The following is a 17,675-nucleotide window of genomic DNA, read 5'->3' as shown; positions in this document are numbered from 1 at the left end:
CACAGGCTCTGGGATCCTGTGTGCTCTTGGAACAGTCTGGGACAGGGGAAGGTTTATCCACACCCACACCTGACTTTATCCTGTCCATCCTGGCAAGGAGTGGGGTTGCCCTTCCCTCCAGGATCCCAGGCAGAAATCTGTGCTGCCCTTCCCTTGTGGCTGCAGGCAAGGCCAGGCTGTGGCCAGCTGGGGAAGGGTCTCCTTGTGCCCAGGCAGGGCTGGGAACACAGGCTGTGGATGGATGTGACTTGCAGAGTCAGGATCTGTTTGGGATCACCCCTGTGCCCAGGCTGGACTCCTCTCCCCTGGCAGTGCCTGCCTGGCAGTGCCACCTCTGGCATGAGACAGTGCCAGACTCCTCCTGTGTGCCAGGGCCAGCTCTTCCAGAGGGGATCCATCCAGGCTCAGACAGCAGCAGGGAAAGGCTGGGCTGAGCTCAGCCCCGAGGCTGGAGAGAGGCAGCAGGAGAGCCTGGGAGCAGAGACTGGGCAGCTCAAGGCAAATGAGACACATCCCATCCATGGTTCCTATAGGAAGCTGGGCAGAACAGATCAGCCTGCACCTCTTGGTTTTAGCTCTTCTACAGATGCCTGTTGGAAATTGTTGCAGCTTTTTCACACATATTTTGTGTTGTTGAGGATTCACCACAAGGTGCAGTTCGTACTTCACCAAATCCAATGACTGTGCAGAGATAGTCAGTGGAAGGTCCAACTATACGGAACCTGAATAGGGGAAAAAAGTCAAATTTGGTTACATTCCTGACATGCAGTGAAAGGCAGAGTGGCACGTGGCCTGGCTGCTAAGCTGTGTTACTGCCACTGGGACCAGGAACTACCGTGCTGGAATCTCCCTCCCATTCCTCACTGCTGCTCCCCACATCTCCACAAAAGTTCTGGGCAATGCTTTCCCATCCAGAAACATTCCCCGGCTTTGGTCCCCTCCAGCCAATGGTGCTGACATCTCCCTCTCTCTTGTCCCTGCCTCCTGTGTCCTTCCTTTCCCCAGGGAGCTGCATCCAGCCAGATCCTTCCTTCCCCAGCAGAACTCCAGCTGTGTCCTCTCCTGCCATCCCTACAGGACAGCCCTGTGTTCCCTGGCCCTGCAAGGCTCCCTTTCCTTGGCACAGGCTTGTGCTGAAGCACCTGCATCTCCAGCAATCAGCTTCCCCCAAAGCACAGTCCCTGATCTCCCTTGGGCTCTCTGCTCTTTGCTCTGCCTTTGGCATTTTCCTCTTCCCAGACACTGCATGGCAGGGACTTGCTGGAAGGAGCTCACATGGCTGGGTCATGCTCCACGTTGTTGATCCACTTCCACTTCTGCTCCTCTGCAGAGCGTGTGAGACCAAGTAAGTAGTATTTATGTCTTGATTGTGATCTAAGGTAATTCTGGAAAGGAAGCCAACAATGGGAACACATGAAAATGCCATTTTCTTGAGCAGAGGCCCAGAAGGCTCAGTGCTAAACAGGCAGCACAGAGAGTGCAGTGTGCATCCAGCCACAGCACCTCTGCCCACAGCTCCAGAGGATTGCATTTCTCCATTTCTATTGAAGATCATCTCCCTTTTGGAGACCCCTTCTGAAGGTAATAAATGGTATAGTACACCTGTGGTGCCCTTATATTGCAGTCAGACAGGTGTGACTTGATAGCTGGGGACACTTTTCCCTTCGGATGGGAGTGGCAAAGCCTTTTCAGGTTTTGTCTCAGCCATGGCTCTCACAAAGAAGTGTGTGTTCAAGCTCCATGGCCTGGGTGCTAAATCCCTGGAAAAGCCCAGCCAGCTGGGCAGGGACTTTGCTCCTTGCCATGGGATCAGGCCTGGGCACAGAAGCTTCCAGGGACAGGACTCCAAGGCCCAGGAGGCCTCTCCCTGTGCAGGCCTTTGCTGCCACTGCCAGGCCTGGGCTGTCCTTGGCTGGCAGCAGGTCCCAGAGCCCAGGGACATGGGACAGGAGCTGGCACAAGTGTCACTGCTCAGCCCTTGGCCAGGCAGCTCCAGCCCCCCGAGCAGCTGCCCAGCAGCTGGATCTCACCAGCTCTTCCCTGCTGTCAATGACCACCAGGTCTGAGCCCTTGGCTGTGCATTCTGCACGGGAGGCATTCCACTCCTTTGGGTTCTCTTCTGGAAAAAAGATGTAGCATTTTCTCCCATGTTTTTCCCATGGTGGGGGGCAGCCTGCAGAAGGGAAGAGATGTGTAAAATCCATGTTCACACTGACCAAAGGATGCCACAACAAAAGAGAGGTCAGAGAGACCATTCCAGCCCCAGAAACGTCTGTGTGCTCCTGCTGAGAATTGTCAGCAGAGCACCAGGGATCCCCCAGAGCTTCTGGAGCTGATGGCAGCCCAGAATCAGCAGGCAGGAGCCAGACAGGGAGCAGCGCAGCAAACATGATCCAGCCTTTCCCATCTTTGCTCAGCAGCTCCTAAACAGCCACAGAGAATTGCACTGAGTTCAAAGGCTGGTAATGGGGGGGCCTTGGAAAAGCAGAGGAGGCACATGATCCATCCTGCTCCCTGCAGTGCTGGGCTTCCAGAGGGATTGTTCTTCCTGTGCCTTCCCAAGCTCATCCTGGGAGTGTCCCGGATCAGGTTTGTATTCCCGAGATGGGAGAGGTTTTCTTTCTTTGTTTCCCTTCTCAACAAAATCCAGTCACACACCCTCCCCTGCCCCCTGCACAGTCAATTCCACAGGCTTCTGGAAACTGCCTCTGGAATGACAGAGGATTGCCTACCTAGTGCCTCTTCAGGGATGCTTGTTGTGGAGTCCTGCTGGCTGTTTGCAGTTGGACCATCTGGAAATAAGAACACAATTTCTGCTTGCAAGGAATGGCCACTGTGCCAGGCACTGTCAGAGCTCTGCTGGATCTCTCTGACCCCCCCATCACCCAACACAGAATGCAAACTCTGCCCCTTTGCTCAGGAGTCTACTATGAAAATCGTAAATTGGTCAGGTCAGGTTCCACTGAGGAAAAGGCAACACATGAGTTCATGTGCACAAGTTGTATCTTAATAACTGTATCCGGTATAAGAAGACCCTGTGGAAAATTCATACAGAACTAAACCTTAGCAAAAACTCAAAATGCAACAGTTTTTATTTGGAGAACATGTGAGACCTGTGCGCTCTTGCACTTAAAAACTACCTTAATTTCATTTTTCAGGTTTTGCCTCGCTCTCAAGTTTCTTAGGAGTACTTATTCAGTTTCATAGCTATTCTGAGCCAGTACTGAGCCCCACAAAAGAACTATAACTGAAGCCAGTCCCAGATCTAAATCTAAGGACTCCTCCTTCAATGTTAGACTTGAAGCTGCATTAAATACTAATTACACCTTTTTTTTTCTGTTGGTTTATTATTTGTTTTTAATTTGCCCCACCCTTTGCTGTTTTTGTAAATGTCATGGCACTGTCAGACATCAATCCTGAACTCTTTGCCCTGAAAGAGAAGAATGACTTGCCACCCCCAGCCCTGTTTTTTAAGTTCCAAGAATCAAAGGCTTTGCCATGTCTTCCCCATGTGCATCTCTGAGCAGGTGGCAAAGTCTGGGACTCGAGAGTGATTGGTTGTGGAAGCTTCTCAAGCTTTCTCAGCTACCAAAAGATGGAAAGAAACAAGCAAAACCATCTGAAATTTAAAAATGGTTCTTTGAAAATTTTAAAGGAAATACCAAATGGATCTATTAATTTTTTTTCTGATGGAAGTAAGATTTTTTTTTCTACAAAATATAATTTATCTTTTTATGTAGCTAAAAATATGTTATGATCTTAAGGAAACTCCTTTAAGATGTGATTTAGTTCCTCCTTCAAATGAACTTTAATTCATAATTATTTTAAGATTTTTGGTGTTATGGACATCTTGGTCTCATGATAAAAGCTCATCACTGTGTGGGATTCTCACTGCTAGCAATTGTATTACCAGTAGGCATTATCAAATCTTAACCTGTTTCTTCAAAACATTTGTATAATAAATTCTTTGTCATTTGAATGTTGGGAGTTTTTCCTTGGGATTTGGGCTTTTTTACCTGTTGGAATTTTAAACTTTCAAAACCACTCGATTCTCTCGCACATTTTCTCTTACAGCTATGCTTGGCTAGATACTGCTGTCCTTTGCCTTCAAGCCAAACTTCTGTTCCTACTGGCTTCGTGTGTCATGGCCTGGGCATCAGTCAGTGGGAGAGAGACACAAATAAATGCCTGTTATGACACTAACAAAAGAACTTACATGTGATTATTAAATATACTGCCAGGACCAGTACGAGGATTATCAACACCAATATGGCAACATGTTTTCTGGAACAATGGCTTTTACCTACAGAGGGACAGAAAAATAAAGATTAGGGGAACAGCTGGATGTTTTATTGCACAGCTGGACAAAAGCCCCTTTCCCCTGCATTCCAAGGTGCCCTTTTCAGGCTCCCACTGGGAATCTGGGGCCTTCCAGATCTGCAGGCTGGAGCCAGGCTCAATGTCCTGGTGCTTCCTCCCTGGCTCTGGACCCCTGTGCTCAGGGAACTGAACAGATCCCAACCTGTCATGGGTTTGAGGAGAGGGGAAAAGGAGGAGGGTCCTCTCAATCAATGACTGCCCTCTGCTTCCTCCTCTCTTTGTTCACTTTCCCTGCTGCTGGGGACAGGAGCCTGGGCTTGGGCGGTCTGGGTGTGGCCCATCACATCCTTCTATTCCTTTGCCAGGAAAGCCAACAAGTGTTTAGGGGCACAGAATGCAACACCTCAGCTACCCGGGCTCTGAGTGTAGAAAGCAAACAATTGTATCCTCCTGCCCCCTCATGGTTTTGTGTCACTGCATGTTTGGGACATCAGGATCAGCCCCTCTCCCCTTCTTGTTTAAATTCCCATCACTTTATCAGACAGCTAAACTCACCTGATGATTTGCAGTTTGCTGCAGCGTTTGTGTCTTGGGCTTTCACTTTCACTTCTGCGTAGGTACAGTCTGAGCCTGGGAACAAGAACAGAGCACAGAGAGAGCTGAGAATCAACTTAAATGAAATAAAAATGACTGAAATTGTGAGAAATGCTGAACACAGGACAGCATCTGGTTGATGTGACTGTGGTTAACTATGCACAAATTATCTTTTTCTCCATTATAGGCACTGATCTGTGCTCTGTGGTGACCAGGGACAGGACCTGAGGGCACGGCTGGAGCTGTGTCAGGGGAGGGTCAGGGTGGATATCAGGAAAAGGTTCTTCCCCCAGAGGGTGCTGGGGCACTGCACAGGCTCCCCAGGAATGGTCACAGCCCCAAGGCTGCCAGAGCTCAAGCAGCATTTGGAAAACACTCTCAGGGATGCACAGGGTGGGATTATTGGGGTGTCTGTGCAGGACCAGGAGTTGGATTGGATGATCCTTGTGGGTCCCTTCCAGGACCCTTCAGGTCCCTTCAGGATATTCTGATTCCATGTTCCATGATGACACTTTCACCCTTGGAGCACTTGCTGTAGGCAGGAACAGAACAATTTCTTTTCAAGGCAGACAATACCAGAGGGCACAGGGGCACACACTCGCATTGTCAATCTTGACAAAAAGAGAGGAATGTGCCAAGGGTGGCCTAAGGTTGTTCATCCTCACAGGAATGATAAGAATGACTAAAACATCAAAGCCTGAAAACTGCAGATCGTGCTAAATTTGGAGGGGTTTGAGATTTTATCTAAATTAACAAGATAATAGGGAGAGTAGTGGAATCTATTCCATCGTCTGCGGGTAATAAATACAGAGCAGTAGGGAAGAAAACATATGGAGAGGAAAGAAAGGTCAGAGGGAGATAAAAAGTGGGTAAAAAGCCAAAAATAGGACATTGCAATGTTGTAAAACTCTCCAAGTCATTGTGATATGCAACACTGAGCCCCCTGGGTCTTATGACTGTATAGAGCTAAGACAGAAGTCAGGGTTTTGAGCTCTTTTCAGAAGATGGAGAAATATCTGGGAAATCTTGTGCATCATTTCAGTGAACACACAGAAGAGTTGGTAGGGGTTTCCCTGAAAGGCACAACTAGAGAAACACCCAAATGTTACTAGAAATCTATCAAAATTCTGAATAGGAATACATGGGTTAAATGCAAAGGAAAACGGAACTTGTAATCAGGTGGCATCCATTGTGGTCAATTGAGCCCTGCATTCATCTGTTGAAAGTGGTGGTAAAACCCCATTTCCTGGGGTGTTAGTAACTACACCCATGTGAAAAGACATGCAAAGGGTTCACACTTTGTGCAAAAGACAAGCATTGGATGGCAAGAAATAATTTCTGCCAGAGTGAAAGCAGGGTTAGAAAGAAAGGAAAGAAAAATGAAAATGAAATACAGAGACACTCTATGAAGTCGGTTAATTTTTAGGATGTACTTTTATGGCAGATATTGCAAAACCAGTGCAAACATTTATGCAAAATTTTTAAACTCATTAACGAAAGATAAATCCTGTGTTAGAATTTTGCAAAGTGTTTGATCCTAAATCAGACTAAATCTGTCCATGAAACATTTTCTCAGACTTGTGCATTCAACAAGCAGTTGGTACAGCCAGAGCAGGAGGAGAAGCCCCCAGGCAGTACCTGATGTGCTCAGGGAGCAGGAAGAGCTGTGCAGGAGACTGCTGTGAGCACCAGCAACAGCATCCAGACCATCCTGAGCAGTTTGCTGCAGCAATCTCAGTCTGCTGGGGGATAACAGGCCAGGGCCAGCAGCAATGGATGTCCTGCTCTGGAATGCTCTCCAAAATGGATAAAAAATGACTCTTAATCTCAACCAGAGACACTGCCTCACACTTGCACCTTAGCAAGAGAAAAGTAGATCTTCCAACAACTTGCCTTTGTAAATATCAACAACCCTCTCTGGACACTCCACCTGCAGTTTTCCAGCCCTGGCCCTCATGTTTCCCTTGGGCTCTTTGGGACTTTGGTGCTGCAAGGAACTTTCTCAACAGATGTGGGAGAGAGAGTGGAGAATGCAAAGAAAGCTCAGTGCCCAGCACTGGACCTACCTTGGCCATCAGGGACTGTCAGGATTCTGGATCTGGTTGGTTCAGACAAGTTCAGGTCAGCATAAAGGACTTTTTCTGCCATTCTTGTTCCCGCTTCTCCTTTTTCCCTCCCTTGGCTGTTGTGACAGTGACACTTTGGGCTGGGCACGATTCAGAGCTCCCTCCCCTCTCAAACCTTCAGCAGGAAGTTCTTGACTCTTCCGGTCATGCATCAACTTCTAATGAGAAGTCTATTTCTACTTCATCTTTTGATGGCGCAGGGTTTTGTGTCAGTAACATGAGGAAATACAAGTTCATGGCCTCCCTGAGGTCACCTGTGTTGGGAAGTGGTTCTGGATTGGAAGTATCTTGAGTTCTCAAAGCTTCACCCACCCACACACAAAACACTTTGCCCTGCTGTGTCCTGAGCACTGTGGGCTCTGTGCAGCTCACAGACATTGTCTGCTTCTCTACAAGGGAATTCTGGAGTCAAAATGGCCATCAGAAAGAGGGATTGGTCCAGCCTGTTTTGGGAAGAACAAAAGGTGCTTAAGGCAGCAACTGGAATAGTGCGGCCTAAACAAAACTATCCCTTGGCTTTCTAGGTTTGTAATATCCCTCTGGGCAATTGGGGTCAGCTGTGTCCTCTCTCAACTCCTTGTGCACCCCCAGCCCCCTCAGTGGTTGGGTGGGATGACAAACAGAGGTTTAATCTCTGCTCAGCAAGAACTAAAGCATCCCTGTGGTCTCAACACTGTTCCAGCACAAGTCCAAAATGTAGTCCATACCAGTTGCTATGAAGGAAATTAACTCTATCCCAACCAAAACCAGCCCAGGGCCCCAGAATTTAATGATGTGAAGGTCCTTGAATGTAGGTTCAGGGGAAGGGAACAAAGCTGGTGGAAGTGTTGGAAGAAATGTTCCTGTGAGGAACAGCTGAGGATTCCAGTTTGGTTTGTCCAGTTTGGAGAAAAGGAGGCTGAGGGGTGATCTCTTTTCTCTCTGGAGTCTCAGCACAGGAAGGACATGAACTGTTGGAGAGAGTCCAGATGAGGCCAACAAAGTGTTGAGAAGCTGGAGAACCTCTGCCATGAGGAGAGTCTGAGAGAATGAGATTGTTCAGCCTGGAGAAGAGAAGGCTTTGGGGTGACCTCATTGTGGCCCTTCCAGCGCCTGAAGGGAACCCACAGGAAAGATGGAGAGAGACTCTTGACAAGGGCCTGGAGTGACAGGACAAGGGCAATGGGTTCACACTGACAGAGACTGGGTTTAAATTGGGTGTTAGAAAGAAATTCTTCTCTGTGAGGGTGGTGAGGCCCTGGCACAGGGTGCCCAGAGAAGCTGTGGGTGCTGCATCCCTGGGAGTATCCAAGGCCAGGCTGGATGGGGCTCTGAGCAAGCTGGGATAGTGAAAGACGTCCCTGCCCATGACAGGGAAGGTGAAATGAGATGATCTTAAGGTCCCTTCCAACTCAAATCATTCTATGATTCTATGATTACTGTATTCCTGCCTTTATAGAAACATAACACATTGCTTTTCTTGTTTAAAACAAACTATAGGGAAAAGTTGAGTGGTTTTTAATAAAATAAATACTAATTCTAATTGAACCTATTTCTTCCACAGAAAGACAATTTTCTATTATGGACATATTCTCTCAGGGCCATCAGATCTGAAACACTCTCTGGTTCCAGTGGTCATGGCAGAGGCTTCTTCAAAAGGCCAGGGATGTGTTCTGGTATTCTGTGCCTCATGTCCCATAATCACAGGCCCAGAGAAGCCAAGCAAACATCAAATGTGTGAGAGAAAGAAGAGGAAGTGAAGTGGTTTCTGTGGTGGTTGCTGACTCAGAAGTTTGTACTGCAGTTAAATGAAGGTTTGTAGTGGCCCTCAGACCTGACAGGGAGATGTGTCCAGAAAATCTGTGGCAGGCTGAAATACCGAGGCCTAAACAATAGGCCCTGACTGAGGCCTGAACAACAGGCCCTGAGCCAAAGTTGCCTCTAGATGAACCTTCCAACCAAACGTTATATACATTCAATTATTAATGAACTATTGTTATATGTGTTTGTTTATGGGCAAAACATGTATTTACCTTTCCATATCCAGAAACTGGATAAGGCCACATCTGGCCTAGTTAGGGGAGTACGCAATCAAAGACAATTCCCTTGGTTCCCCCTTGAGCCCTTGTCAAGCCTTTGGGGGGAATCCAATGGGGGAATGAAACTAGAAATTATAAATGTCAGCTTGTTTGTTTAAGAGTATAAAAAATGGCCTACTGTCACAACAAAGTTGGGAAGCCATTCCACATCCCCACAAAGGTGGAATGGATTGAAGAGAATCTTAAAGATCATCTTGTTCCAAACTCCTGCCATGGGCAGGGGCACCTTCCACTTTCCCAGGCTGATCCAAGCCCCGTCCAACCTGGCCTTGGGCACTTCCAGGCATGGGACAGCCACAGCTTCTCAGGGCAACCCAAAGTATTCTGTGATTTTTCAGCTCCACCAAGTCTCAATTCCTTTTTTCATTCGGAATTTTCCTTTCTATTAGGGAATTGCATTGCTATTTTGACAGTTGTAACATGGACTGAGTGTAGGAAACATCCATTGAGTTAAATCAACTTTTTTGGTTTTTGTTGCTGGTTTTCTGGAGTGAGAAGCACATGATAGCATCAATCCCACAAATTTTGCCATAAAAATAGTGCTCCTCTTTCCTGTGGAATATTGCCTACGCTCATCAGCAGGTTCTGCTGCATCTTGAGGGAGTGCTGACTGTGTGGGCTGGTGCTGTTTGAAGACAGAAGGTGCAATACCCCACTGAGTTGATGCTTTTGAACTCCATTTGACAAGGATGGTGCAAATACCATGGGGGAGAAGTTAAAACAGGGATCCAGCTCCCCTTGTAAATCCTTTTATGTGATACTGAGATGCTGCATAACTTAATACTGGAGATAGAACACAGGGTAGTTTGTATTGTATTTCTGAGCACTTAGCCACACTTTTCAGCACTTAAATGTATACCCATTTTTTCTCTGTGGTACTGTGCATTTCCCACAAAACTATGATGGGTAAATATCTTCAGTAATTTAAAGATATTTTCATGTGGGTCTATATGGGTGGGACAATGGCCCTGCATGTCTGTGTTAATAATTCTGCTGCAATTCCTTAGCACCTAATGAATTTGGCTTCCTAAACACTAGCTAAGGGCATGGGTAATATCTGACAGCATTTTCCTAACAGAGAAGCCCTCACACTCCCACTTCACTCTTACTCTTGCCAGCTCTATTTCCATTTTTCCAAGATGAGTCATGTCCATCTTTTGGCCTCTGCAATCCTAAACTCACAGTGCCCATGACCAAGAAAGACAGAAGAAAGAGAGATTTTTAACATACTAGGCTCTTGTCCAATACTTACATTGTGCAGCCTCAGGTCAGAAGTGAAGAATCTTCTGGGGTCAGTTGAGTCCTATGTGTCTCTGTACCTCATCAAGAAAACAGATCTGGTAAAGATTTCATTACAAGATCCAAATTCAAAGATTAGTTGTCTGCAAGACAGCTATTCTGAAATAGATAAAATATTTTAAAATGAAATATACATTATGAACGAAGAATGCAGTAAACACTTGGAAAAACAACCCTCCTTTGTGAAAGCAAGCCTTCTGGGCTGGTTTTTCACCCCTTGGCAATTCCAGATAATGACTTTTATTTCATTGTAGTAAAAAGGAAAATTAAAACAAAAACCAAGAATGTGAGAGAGAGAGGCTTATAAGGAAGATTTGAAATAGAAAACCTCACTAAAATTCCACTTACAGTACCTAGGAGGTCTTTCCCTGAAACTATCTGTTCCTTGGGTTCAGTGGATGTGCTTGACAGCTAAGCAAATGTGATTTTTTCTGGATTTAATGTGCTTCCTTACTGTATCCAGCCCTATAATAATTGGGAGATATTTTCTGATATGTAACAGATTTGAAAAAACCTGTAACTTTTTTGGGACCAAAATTATTTTCTAATATAAACAAAGAGTTTCTGCTACCAAGGAGGAAAAAAATCATTGTTAACATTAAATATATTTTCTGAAAATAATGGAATGTTTAATACTTTTGCAATCAAACATTTCAATTTTTCATTTCAGGATGTTCTTTTAGGAGAAATTAAATGCTTTGGGTTTACCCCAAATCACTTTTTAAAAATCATTATTAAACAAATAAGAAGAAGTGTTTCTTCCATTTTTTCCTGCAGTAATTCACAGCCAAAAGGTCCCTGTCTGGGTCACAACCCAAGAAAGATTTAAAAAGTGGTTTTAATAAGAATTATTTTGCAACCGACTCATGACCATAAGGAAGGCTAGCTACCTCACTCCCTCCAAAGTTTACCCATTTTTAGACAAACATTGTGACATATTTTGTGCAACATATATTTTACTGTTGTGTGAAAGAGGAACTGAAAACAGCTGAACAAAGTAAAACCACTGAAACTGGTATAAACTCTTTCTCTCTGTATCTGGATAAAATTAAGCTGTTTCTCTTTTATATTTAAAGCAAAACAAAACAGCCTGGTTTTTCTTTAGCAGCCTTGGTGGTATTTTTCCCCCTCTAAACTCCAGCTGCTTTAACATCAGACATCTATACTTAGTGGTTGCCTGACAGTGGAAAAAACAAGAATTCCCAAGGATGTCCTATCCTGTACCTGACATATCTCAGTGTGCCAGGGCCTCACCACCCTCACAGGGAATGATTTCTTCCTCATATCCATCTAAACCTCCTCTCTGTCAATGTGAAGCCATTGCCCCCTGTCCTGCCACTCCAGGCCCTTGTCAAGACTCTCTCTCCATCTTTCCTGTGGGCTCTCTTCAGGCACTGGAAGGCCACAATGAGGTTACCCCAAAGCCTTCTGCGTCTTCCAGGCTGAACAATTCCCAATTCCCTTTCCAGGCTGAAGATTCCCAGTCCTCTTAGCCTTTCAATATACCTTTTTTTCCAACATACTTGAAGCGTGACCCTTGGCAAAGGGGGGTGAAGAGGAAATCTGTTCAACTTACAGAGAAGCAGATGCTGCCATTTTAGAAGGCACCTCCTCTCACAATGTCAGATCCAGGCAGCTCTCCATGAGGGCTGAATCCACATGCCATCCACCCAGTGTGGATGTGCAGCTCAACCCCATCAGCTCCTGTTCCTTGTGCTCCCAGCAGAGGTAGAACACGCTGGAAGGATCCAGGAAGGTGGGGAAAAGCATCAGAGGAGATGCAAGCTGGCCAGAACAAAAGCATGGGAGGAACAAGAGGAAGAGCATTCTCTTGATTCCTGGGAAGAACATCAACATCATCTCTCAGTCTCCAAGTCTTGCTGATACCTTGGGCAGTTAGGAGAAGCCCAGTTTATATGCAAGTGCCAGCTGGGCCTGTTGCCAGGAAGGAGGGCTGGAACCCAACTGTTCTATATTCAATTTAAAATGTAGGAAAGATCAACACTTTTACATAACATGCCCTGGCAGCCTGCCTGAGTGAAACTGTACTAAGCCATCTCATATACATCCTTTAACATTTTTAACAGCTGTTCTGTCCTACAGACCCAAAACAAGGCAGCCAAGTGTTTACCTCCTACCCAGTACTCCTCAGGGTGGGTGAATGTTGGCTCTCCTCACCAAGGAAAAGGGGCTCTTCTGATGGACTTGTCTTGCCACTGCAGATTCTAAAATGAACCCCGACTGTGCCATTGTGGTGGGAGGGTTATGGACAAATTTGTAGGAAAGAGGCTAAGTTTTAATGCCATGGCTTATCAGAGGAAGCTGTTGTGGCACATGGAAAGGGGTCCTGTGATAGCAATCTGGTAGAGTAGAATAAGAAAAATGCCTCTGCTCCATATGCTATACCTTGGTGAGAGTGAGTCATTGGAGAAGAGTGCATCATCTCTTGTGCTGCCTGAGACCTTTCAGGCTAATGACATAAAAACAATAACCCTCAGCAGGTTTCTGACCAGTTCTGTCAGGACATCTCCAATTTGCCCAGTTGCATAATCCATTACAAAACTTATCCCAGATCTGTGGATTCTGGAGGACATGGTAGTTTATTCCTATTAACTTGCAGGGAAATGTAGAAACGCCGTTTGTTTTGTTTTTCTGGGGCAAGTGTTGGAAGAACAGATGAACAACAGAGAAGGAGAGTTACCTGATCTGATCTTCTGGCATAGGGTTTAAAGAGATCAAATTGCATACAGATTGCTTGGATCTCAGGTCATGTTGTTGACAGTCCTGCTTTAGACAGGGCTGTATATCCTGTCTTCTTAATTCAGTTCTCTAATCAAATGCTGACACTTTTTATACTGGCGGCTCCAGAGAGGCCCAAGACTCTTTTTGGGGGGAACCAGGGCTGAGGAATACAGTAATGCAAATTGAGTATTTGGAGGTTAGTACAGCACAGGAATATTAAAACTCAGAGACTGGCCCCTCCGGGAGATGAATCAAAGACAGAACTAATCATGAAGTGGGGAGTGAAAAACAGAATCTGCATCTTGCAGAGCTGCCCATGGGAGAAATTTTCACTGCGGCTTGTTCTCCACATTTAGGCAGAAAATCCTTTCCTCACATGGAGAAGAGTGTGAGATTGGAGGATGCAACTGAGACACTGCTGGAATGTGCAACTCTCCTGGAATTACAAGGAGAAGTGGTTTGGCTGTGTGACAAGGATTGGAGTTGCATGGTCTCTTGGGCGGAACAGGATGTGGTGGTGTTTGCATGGCACTGCTAAGGGGCGTGGGAGAGATGTGCAGGAAGATACCACAGATTGGCAGTGAGCAGAATGCCAAAGAAGATTTTAAAATTATAGATGACCTGAGAAGAGGGAGGAAGATAAAATCTGCTTCCTGTAGAAAACTAGATGCTCCTACAGGAGCCAAGTGTGAAAAGAAAGAGAGTCAGAACTACAGGATGCAGTGGCACCTCTGAGTATCTGCCTCAGGCAAAAGACAGAGACAGACAGGAGAGGAAAGCAGTGAAGTTGCACTGAGTTTTCTCTCTGGGGATTATGATGACATGCAACAAACTCAGAAGGTGAAGAAGAAGGAAAATGCTATGCCCAGTACTCTCTGATTGTTCCACTGCTGAGATCCTTTGCTGGCAGCACACACATCCCCGACTCACAGCCAACTTCCACCCCACACCTCCCCAGCTCAGCAACTCCCTGTTGCAGTGCAGGAAGCAGCAGAATACTGTTATATAGAGCCAGTTGAAGCAATGTATCATTTCACAGTATTTGCATTCTGGTGAGGTTATTTAATACCTCTGTTCTTTCAGGACAAATTTTAACAAAAAATTAAAATTAAAAAGAAATTGGTTTTAAAAATGTCTGAAGGCTGATACCCAAATAGGTATTTAACAGAGTGGTAACTTGAAACTATTGTAACTAGGCTAAAAAATATCCTTACATTCAGCTACTCATTTCTTTGACAGCCCTCTTTTCCATGAATCCATCCCAGATCCTCTATATTTCAAAAAGCTATAGCCCTTGTGGAAGATGGTGCCAAGCTGACTCACCTTTTGCCACACATCTGCAGGACTACTTCTTCCAAATCCTATGGATCATATGGAAGCAGCAGAAGAGCTGTAAAGCTCCTTGTTGAATAACATATGCAATCCTGAAGGAAAGGGGGTGGAATAAGGGAGATTTTTTCACAAGCTGCCTTGTGAAATGACTTCACCTTTACTTAATGTAATTTCTCAGCTCTTTCATTGCTATGGGCTTGTTTATCCATAGCTGTGTTGCACAAATCCTCCTGTTCCAGGAGTTGTCCCACTGCAGATGTGAAAAGCCCTTTCCTTCTTCACAGGCTGAAAATCATGGATGCCCAAAAACCTGAGGATAGAGAGGTGGAGATTCTCTTTATAATAAGTAATTTGCTAAGTGGGTTAGCAGGGACAGATACATCAGCATGTGAGGGATATTTACGGAATGGGGAATTGTAGGACTGCAGCTGTTTTTCTTCCTTTCCCTTTTCAAGATTTAAAGGGGTGCCAAAATACTGCTAAAGGCAGGGGCATCCTAGGTGATGGCTAAAGGCATTTTGGAACCAATATAAACAGTGTCTACACAGCCATTTTCTGGACAGACTTGACTTGTCACCTGAAAGCTCAGAGCACTGGAAGCACAGGGAGGGTCAAAGATGAGCAGTTCCCAGCCTGATAAATTGGCTTTACTTGTCTTACATAGCAAACAGGAGGGCACAGGCACACCCAGAGTTGCAGAAATTGATGCCTGTTGGTAAATCCTTGCACAGTAGATCAGGAGCAATCAGGAGAGTCACTGCTTTTGAAGGTCACTGATGTGGGCTCTGCAATGGCTGTGCATTTGATGTACTGCAGTTACACCCTCCCAGGAGCAGTGGTTGAAGTGCAATTATGCAGAAAGCATTCAATTCCAGAAAGGTTGTTATTTACAGACAACAGTTTTGTAATGAGGTTTCAGAGACAGAAGTGTTCTAACAGCTTGGTCACTAAGCCTTTGTGTCCTCACAGCTCAGTTATCTGAAGATCTGTATTTGACATCCTGTAAATACCCACTGCTGCAACCGCGCTGGCCGCTGCACGTTATCTTCAACTCAGTGACATGGATTCCCAGAACTTCTCCATATTGTGATACCCCTCCCAACCTCACTCCCCAAATCACTTATCTGTGCTGTAAAAATGCCCAAAAACTGGAAGACAGTCTCATAAAATCATAGAATGGTTTGGGTTGGAGAGGACCTTAAAGATCATCTCATTTCAACCAGACAGACAGGCCAATGTGCCGAGATGGACAAGAAAGCAGCCACCTCATTTTCTTGGCAAATGTGGTTAAAAAATGGCAATACATAGAGAAACTAATCATGATGCATGGATTGGGCTTTTCAAGAAAGTAAATTATCAGTGCTTCTTTCCTCTGTGAGACTGCATCATGGAAAGTCTGAGGGTGGCTCCAGCTGAGCATGAGTCAGAGGATTCTTCTCAGCATTTTGTAGGTTGCCCTCTTACACAGAGAATTTTCTCATTATCTGCTTTCAAATGGCACAGGGATGAGGATGCTACCTGTGTCTGATGGATCTACTTGTTTTTGCAGGGGAATGTGAAAGCAGTGATGATATCTCAGGGCTATTTCTGCCAAGTAATTTCTATTTATTTTTGTCATCTCTGAAAAAAATCCAACAGTTATCCACAAGAGCCCTTATTAGGAAAGATTTTGAAGATGGAGATCGCCATGAAGGCTGCAGGAATTAAACCAGAACAGCAGGTCAGCAAGGAAGGGAAGACAGCAAATTCATGGCAGCTACAGTGAAATGCCATCTATCTGCCTTCTATATGGAAGGATGATCCAACGGAATTACAGGCTCAGATGACTTTGCCACTTTTCCCTCAACACTGAATGCCTTGGAAAACCCACCAGAATATGCCATGAGAAATAGTATGATGATGCTTACTACAAAGAGCTACTGAAATATACTAATTGTGAAGAAAACATGGCTCCAGCACAGAAGCCCATTTATCAAATGAGGATTATACCTTCATTAAGGTGACATCCATTCCAGGGGTCAAGGGCATCTCAATATAATTGATCCCAAACTTTGCCCCTGAGGTAGAACAGACAAAACCCAAGCGCACAGTTGTGAGAATCAGATATTGTAACTTGGGGCAGCCTAAGCAGTGAAGGGAATGTGACACAGCAGATGAAGAATGAGCAGCAACTGCACCAAACTAGTAAATTCTTGTTCCAAGGGTCTGAGAAATGTGATGAGGGCTCTGGCCACACTCTGCAGCGCACCCACCCTGGCTGTGCTGTGCCACAACCTGGTGCAGAACAGAACTCACTTTTCCCAGTATATCATTCTGCTGAAGAATGGGAATAGGAGCATTTTATGGTCTCCGTGAGGGTTCAGCTGCAAAGGAGTCTCTCTGACACCAGAGGTACAAATAATTCTGGCACTGCAAGCTTGCCTGCTTGTTAGGAATGCCTGCATCACAGCAGGATGGTATTTGTCTGCCAAAATACCCTTGTAATTCTCTGCTCAATTGCCCTTAATAATGGGCCCTTCTTGGGTCACTCATTTTCCAGGTGTTTCTTCAGGAGTCCCAGGATTTGCCTGAAGCTGAGGGGACAATCAAAGCAGTCCATTTTCCCTGAGGTGACTTCTACCAGTAAGTGATTCAGCTGTACCTGTCAGGTGGCTTGTTTACTCCTCTAACACTGGAACCGTTTGAGGACCATTTCCATATCCTGCGGATTTTCCTTTTGCAAAAGAGCCTGTGGGAGTTTGCTGCTATGGTGACTCTAAACACCTCTGAACACCTCTTTCCCTTGGGGCTGCTGCAGTGTCACTGCTAAAGTAGCAGCTGATTTTCGTAGGAAAATTTTCTCATTATTCCTTTTCAACTGAATTTCTAGCTATAAGCTCCACCAAATGTAAGAGGTGTAATGAGGTGGGTGCATTACAAATGCAGTGAAAAGACAGTCTGCTGTTCAAAGAGTGAAATACCTAAATTAAACACATTAAGCACATAAGCCAGAGGGATCATAGAAATTAGTTTGGTTTTTGTTGGGGTTTTTTCAGAGTATTAAGTTAAACTTGCCATGAAGGACAATTTTCCCAAATCAAACTAGCTTGCTTTAATCCATTCTTCCTGTTGAGCCCCTGCAGAAATGGGCCCAGAATACCACTCTGCTTTGCTGTTGCTAGAGAGCTAAAGAGCATAATTTGCA

The 17,675-nt window shown here is 45.3% G+C and overlaps 1 protein-coding gene across 1 annotated transcript; it reads right to left on the bottom strand.

Annotated features, from left to right (window-relative positions):
• Positions 1-227: 227 nt before the first annotated feature.
• LOC115910462 (C-type lectin domain family 5 member A-like) lies at positions 228-7,099 on the bottom strand. Its single transcript, XM_030960640.1, has 7 exons — positions 6,981-7,099; positions 4,876-4,950; positions 4,217-4,303; positions 2,733-2,792; positions 2,031-2,173; positions 1,276-1,385; positions 228-722 (listed from the first exon to the last, which is right to left on the bottom strand). The coding sequence occupies exons 1-7, from the start codon at positions 7,060-7,062 to the stop codon at positions 581-583; spliced, it is 699 nt and encodes a 232-aa protein (XP_030816500.1). The 5' UTR covers positions 7,063-7,099; the 3' UTR covers positions 228-580.
• Between the last annotated feature and the right edge of the window lie 10,576 nt (positions 7,100-17,675).

This window comes from Camarhynchus parvulus, chromosome 1A (assembly GCF_901933205.1).
Source record: "Camarhynchus parvulus chromosome 1A, STF_HiC, whole genome shotgun sequence".
Classification (NCBI taxonomy): Eukaryota; Metazoa; Chordata; class Aves; order Passeriformes; family Thraupidae; genus Camarhynchus; species Camarhynchus parvulus.
The sequence above is the reverse complement of the archived record's forward strand: the minus strand, read 5'-3'. Positions and strand labels throughout refer to the sequence as shown.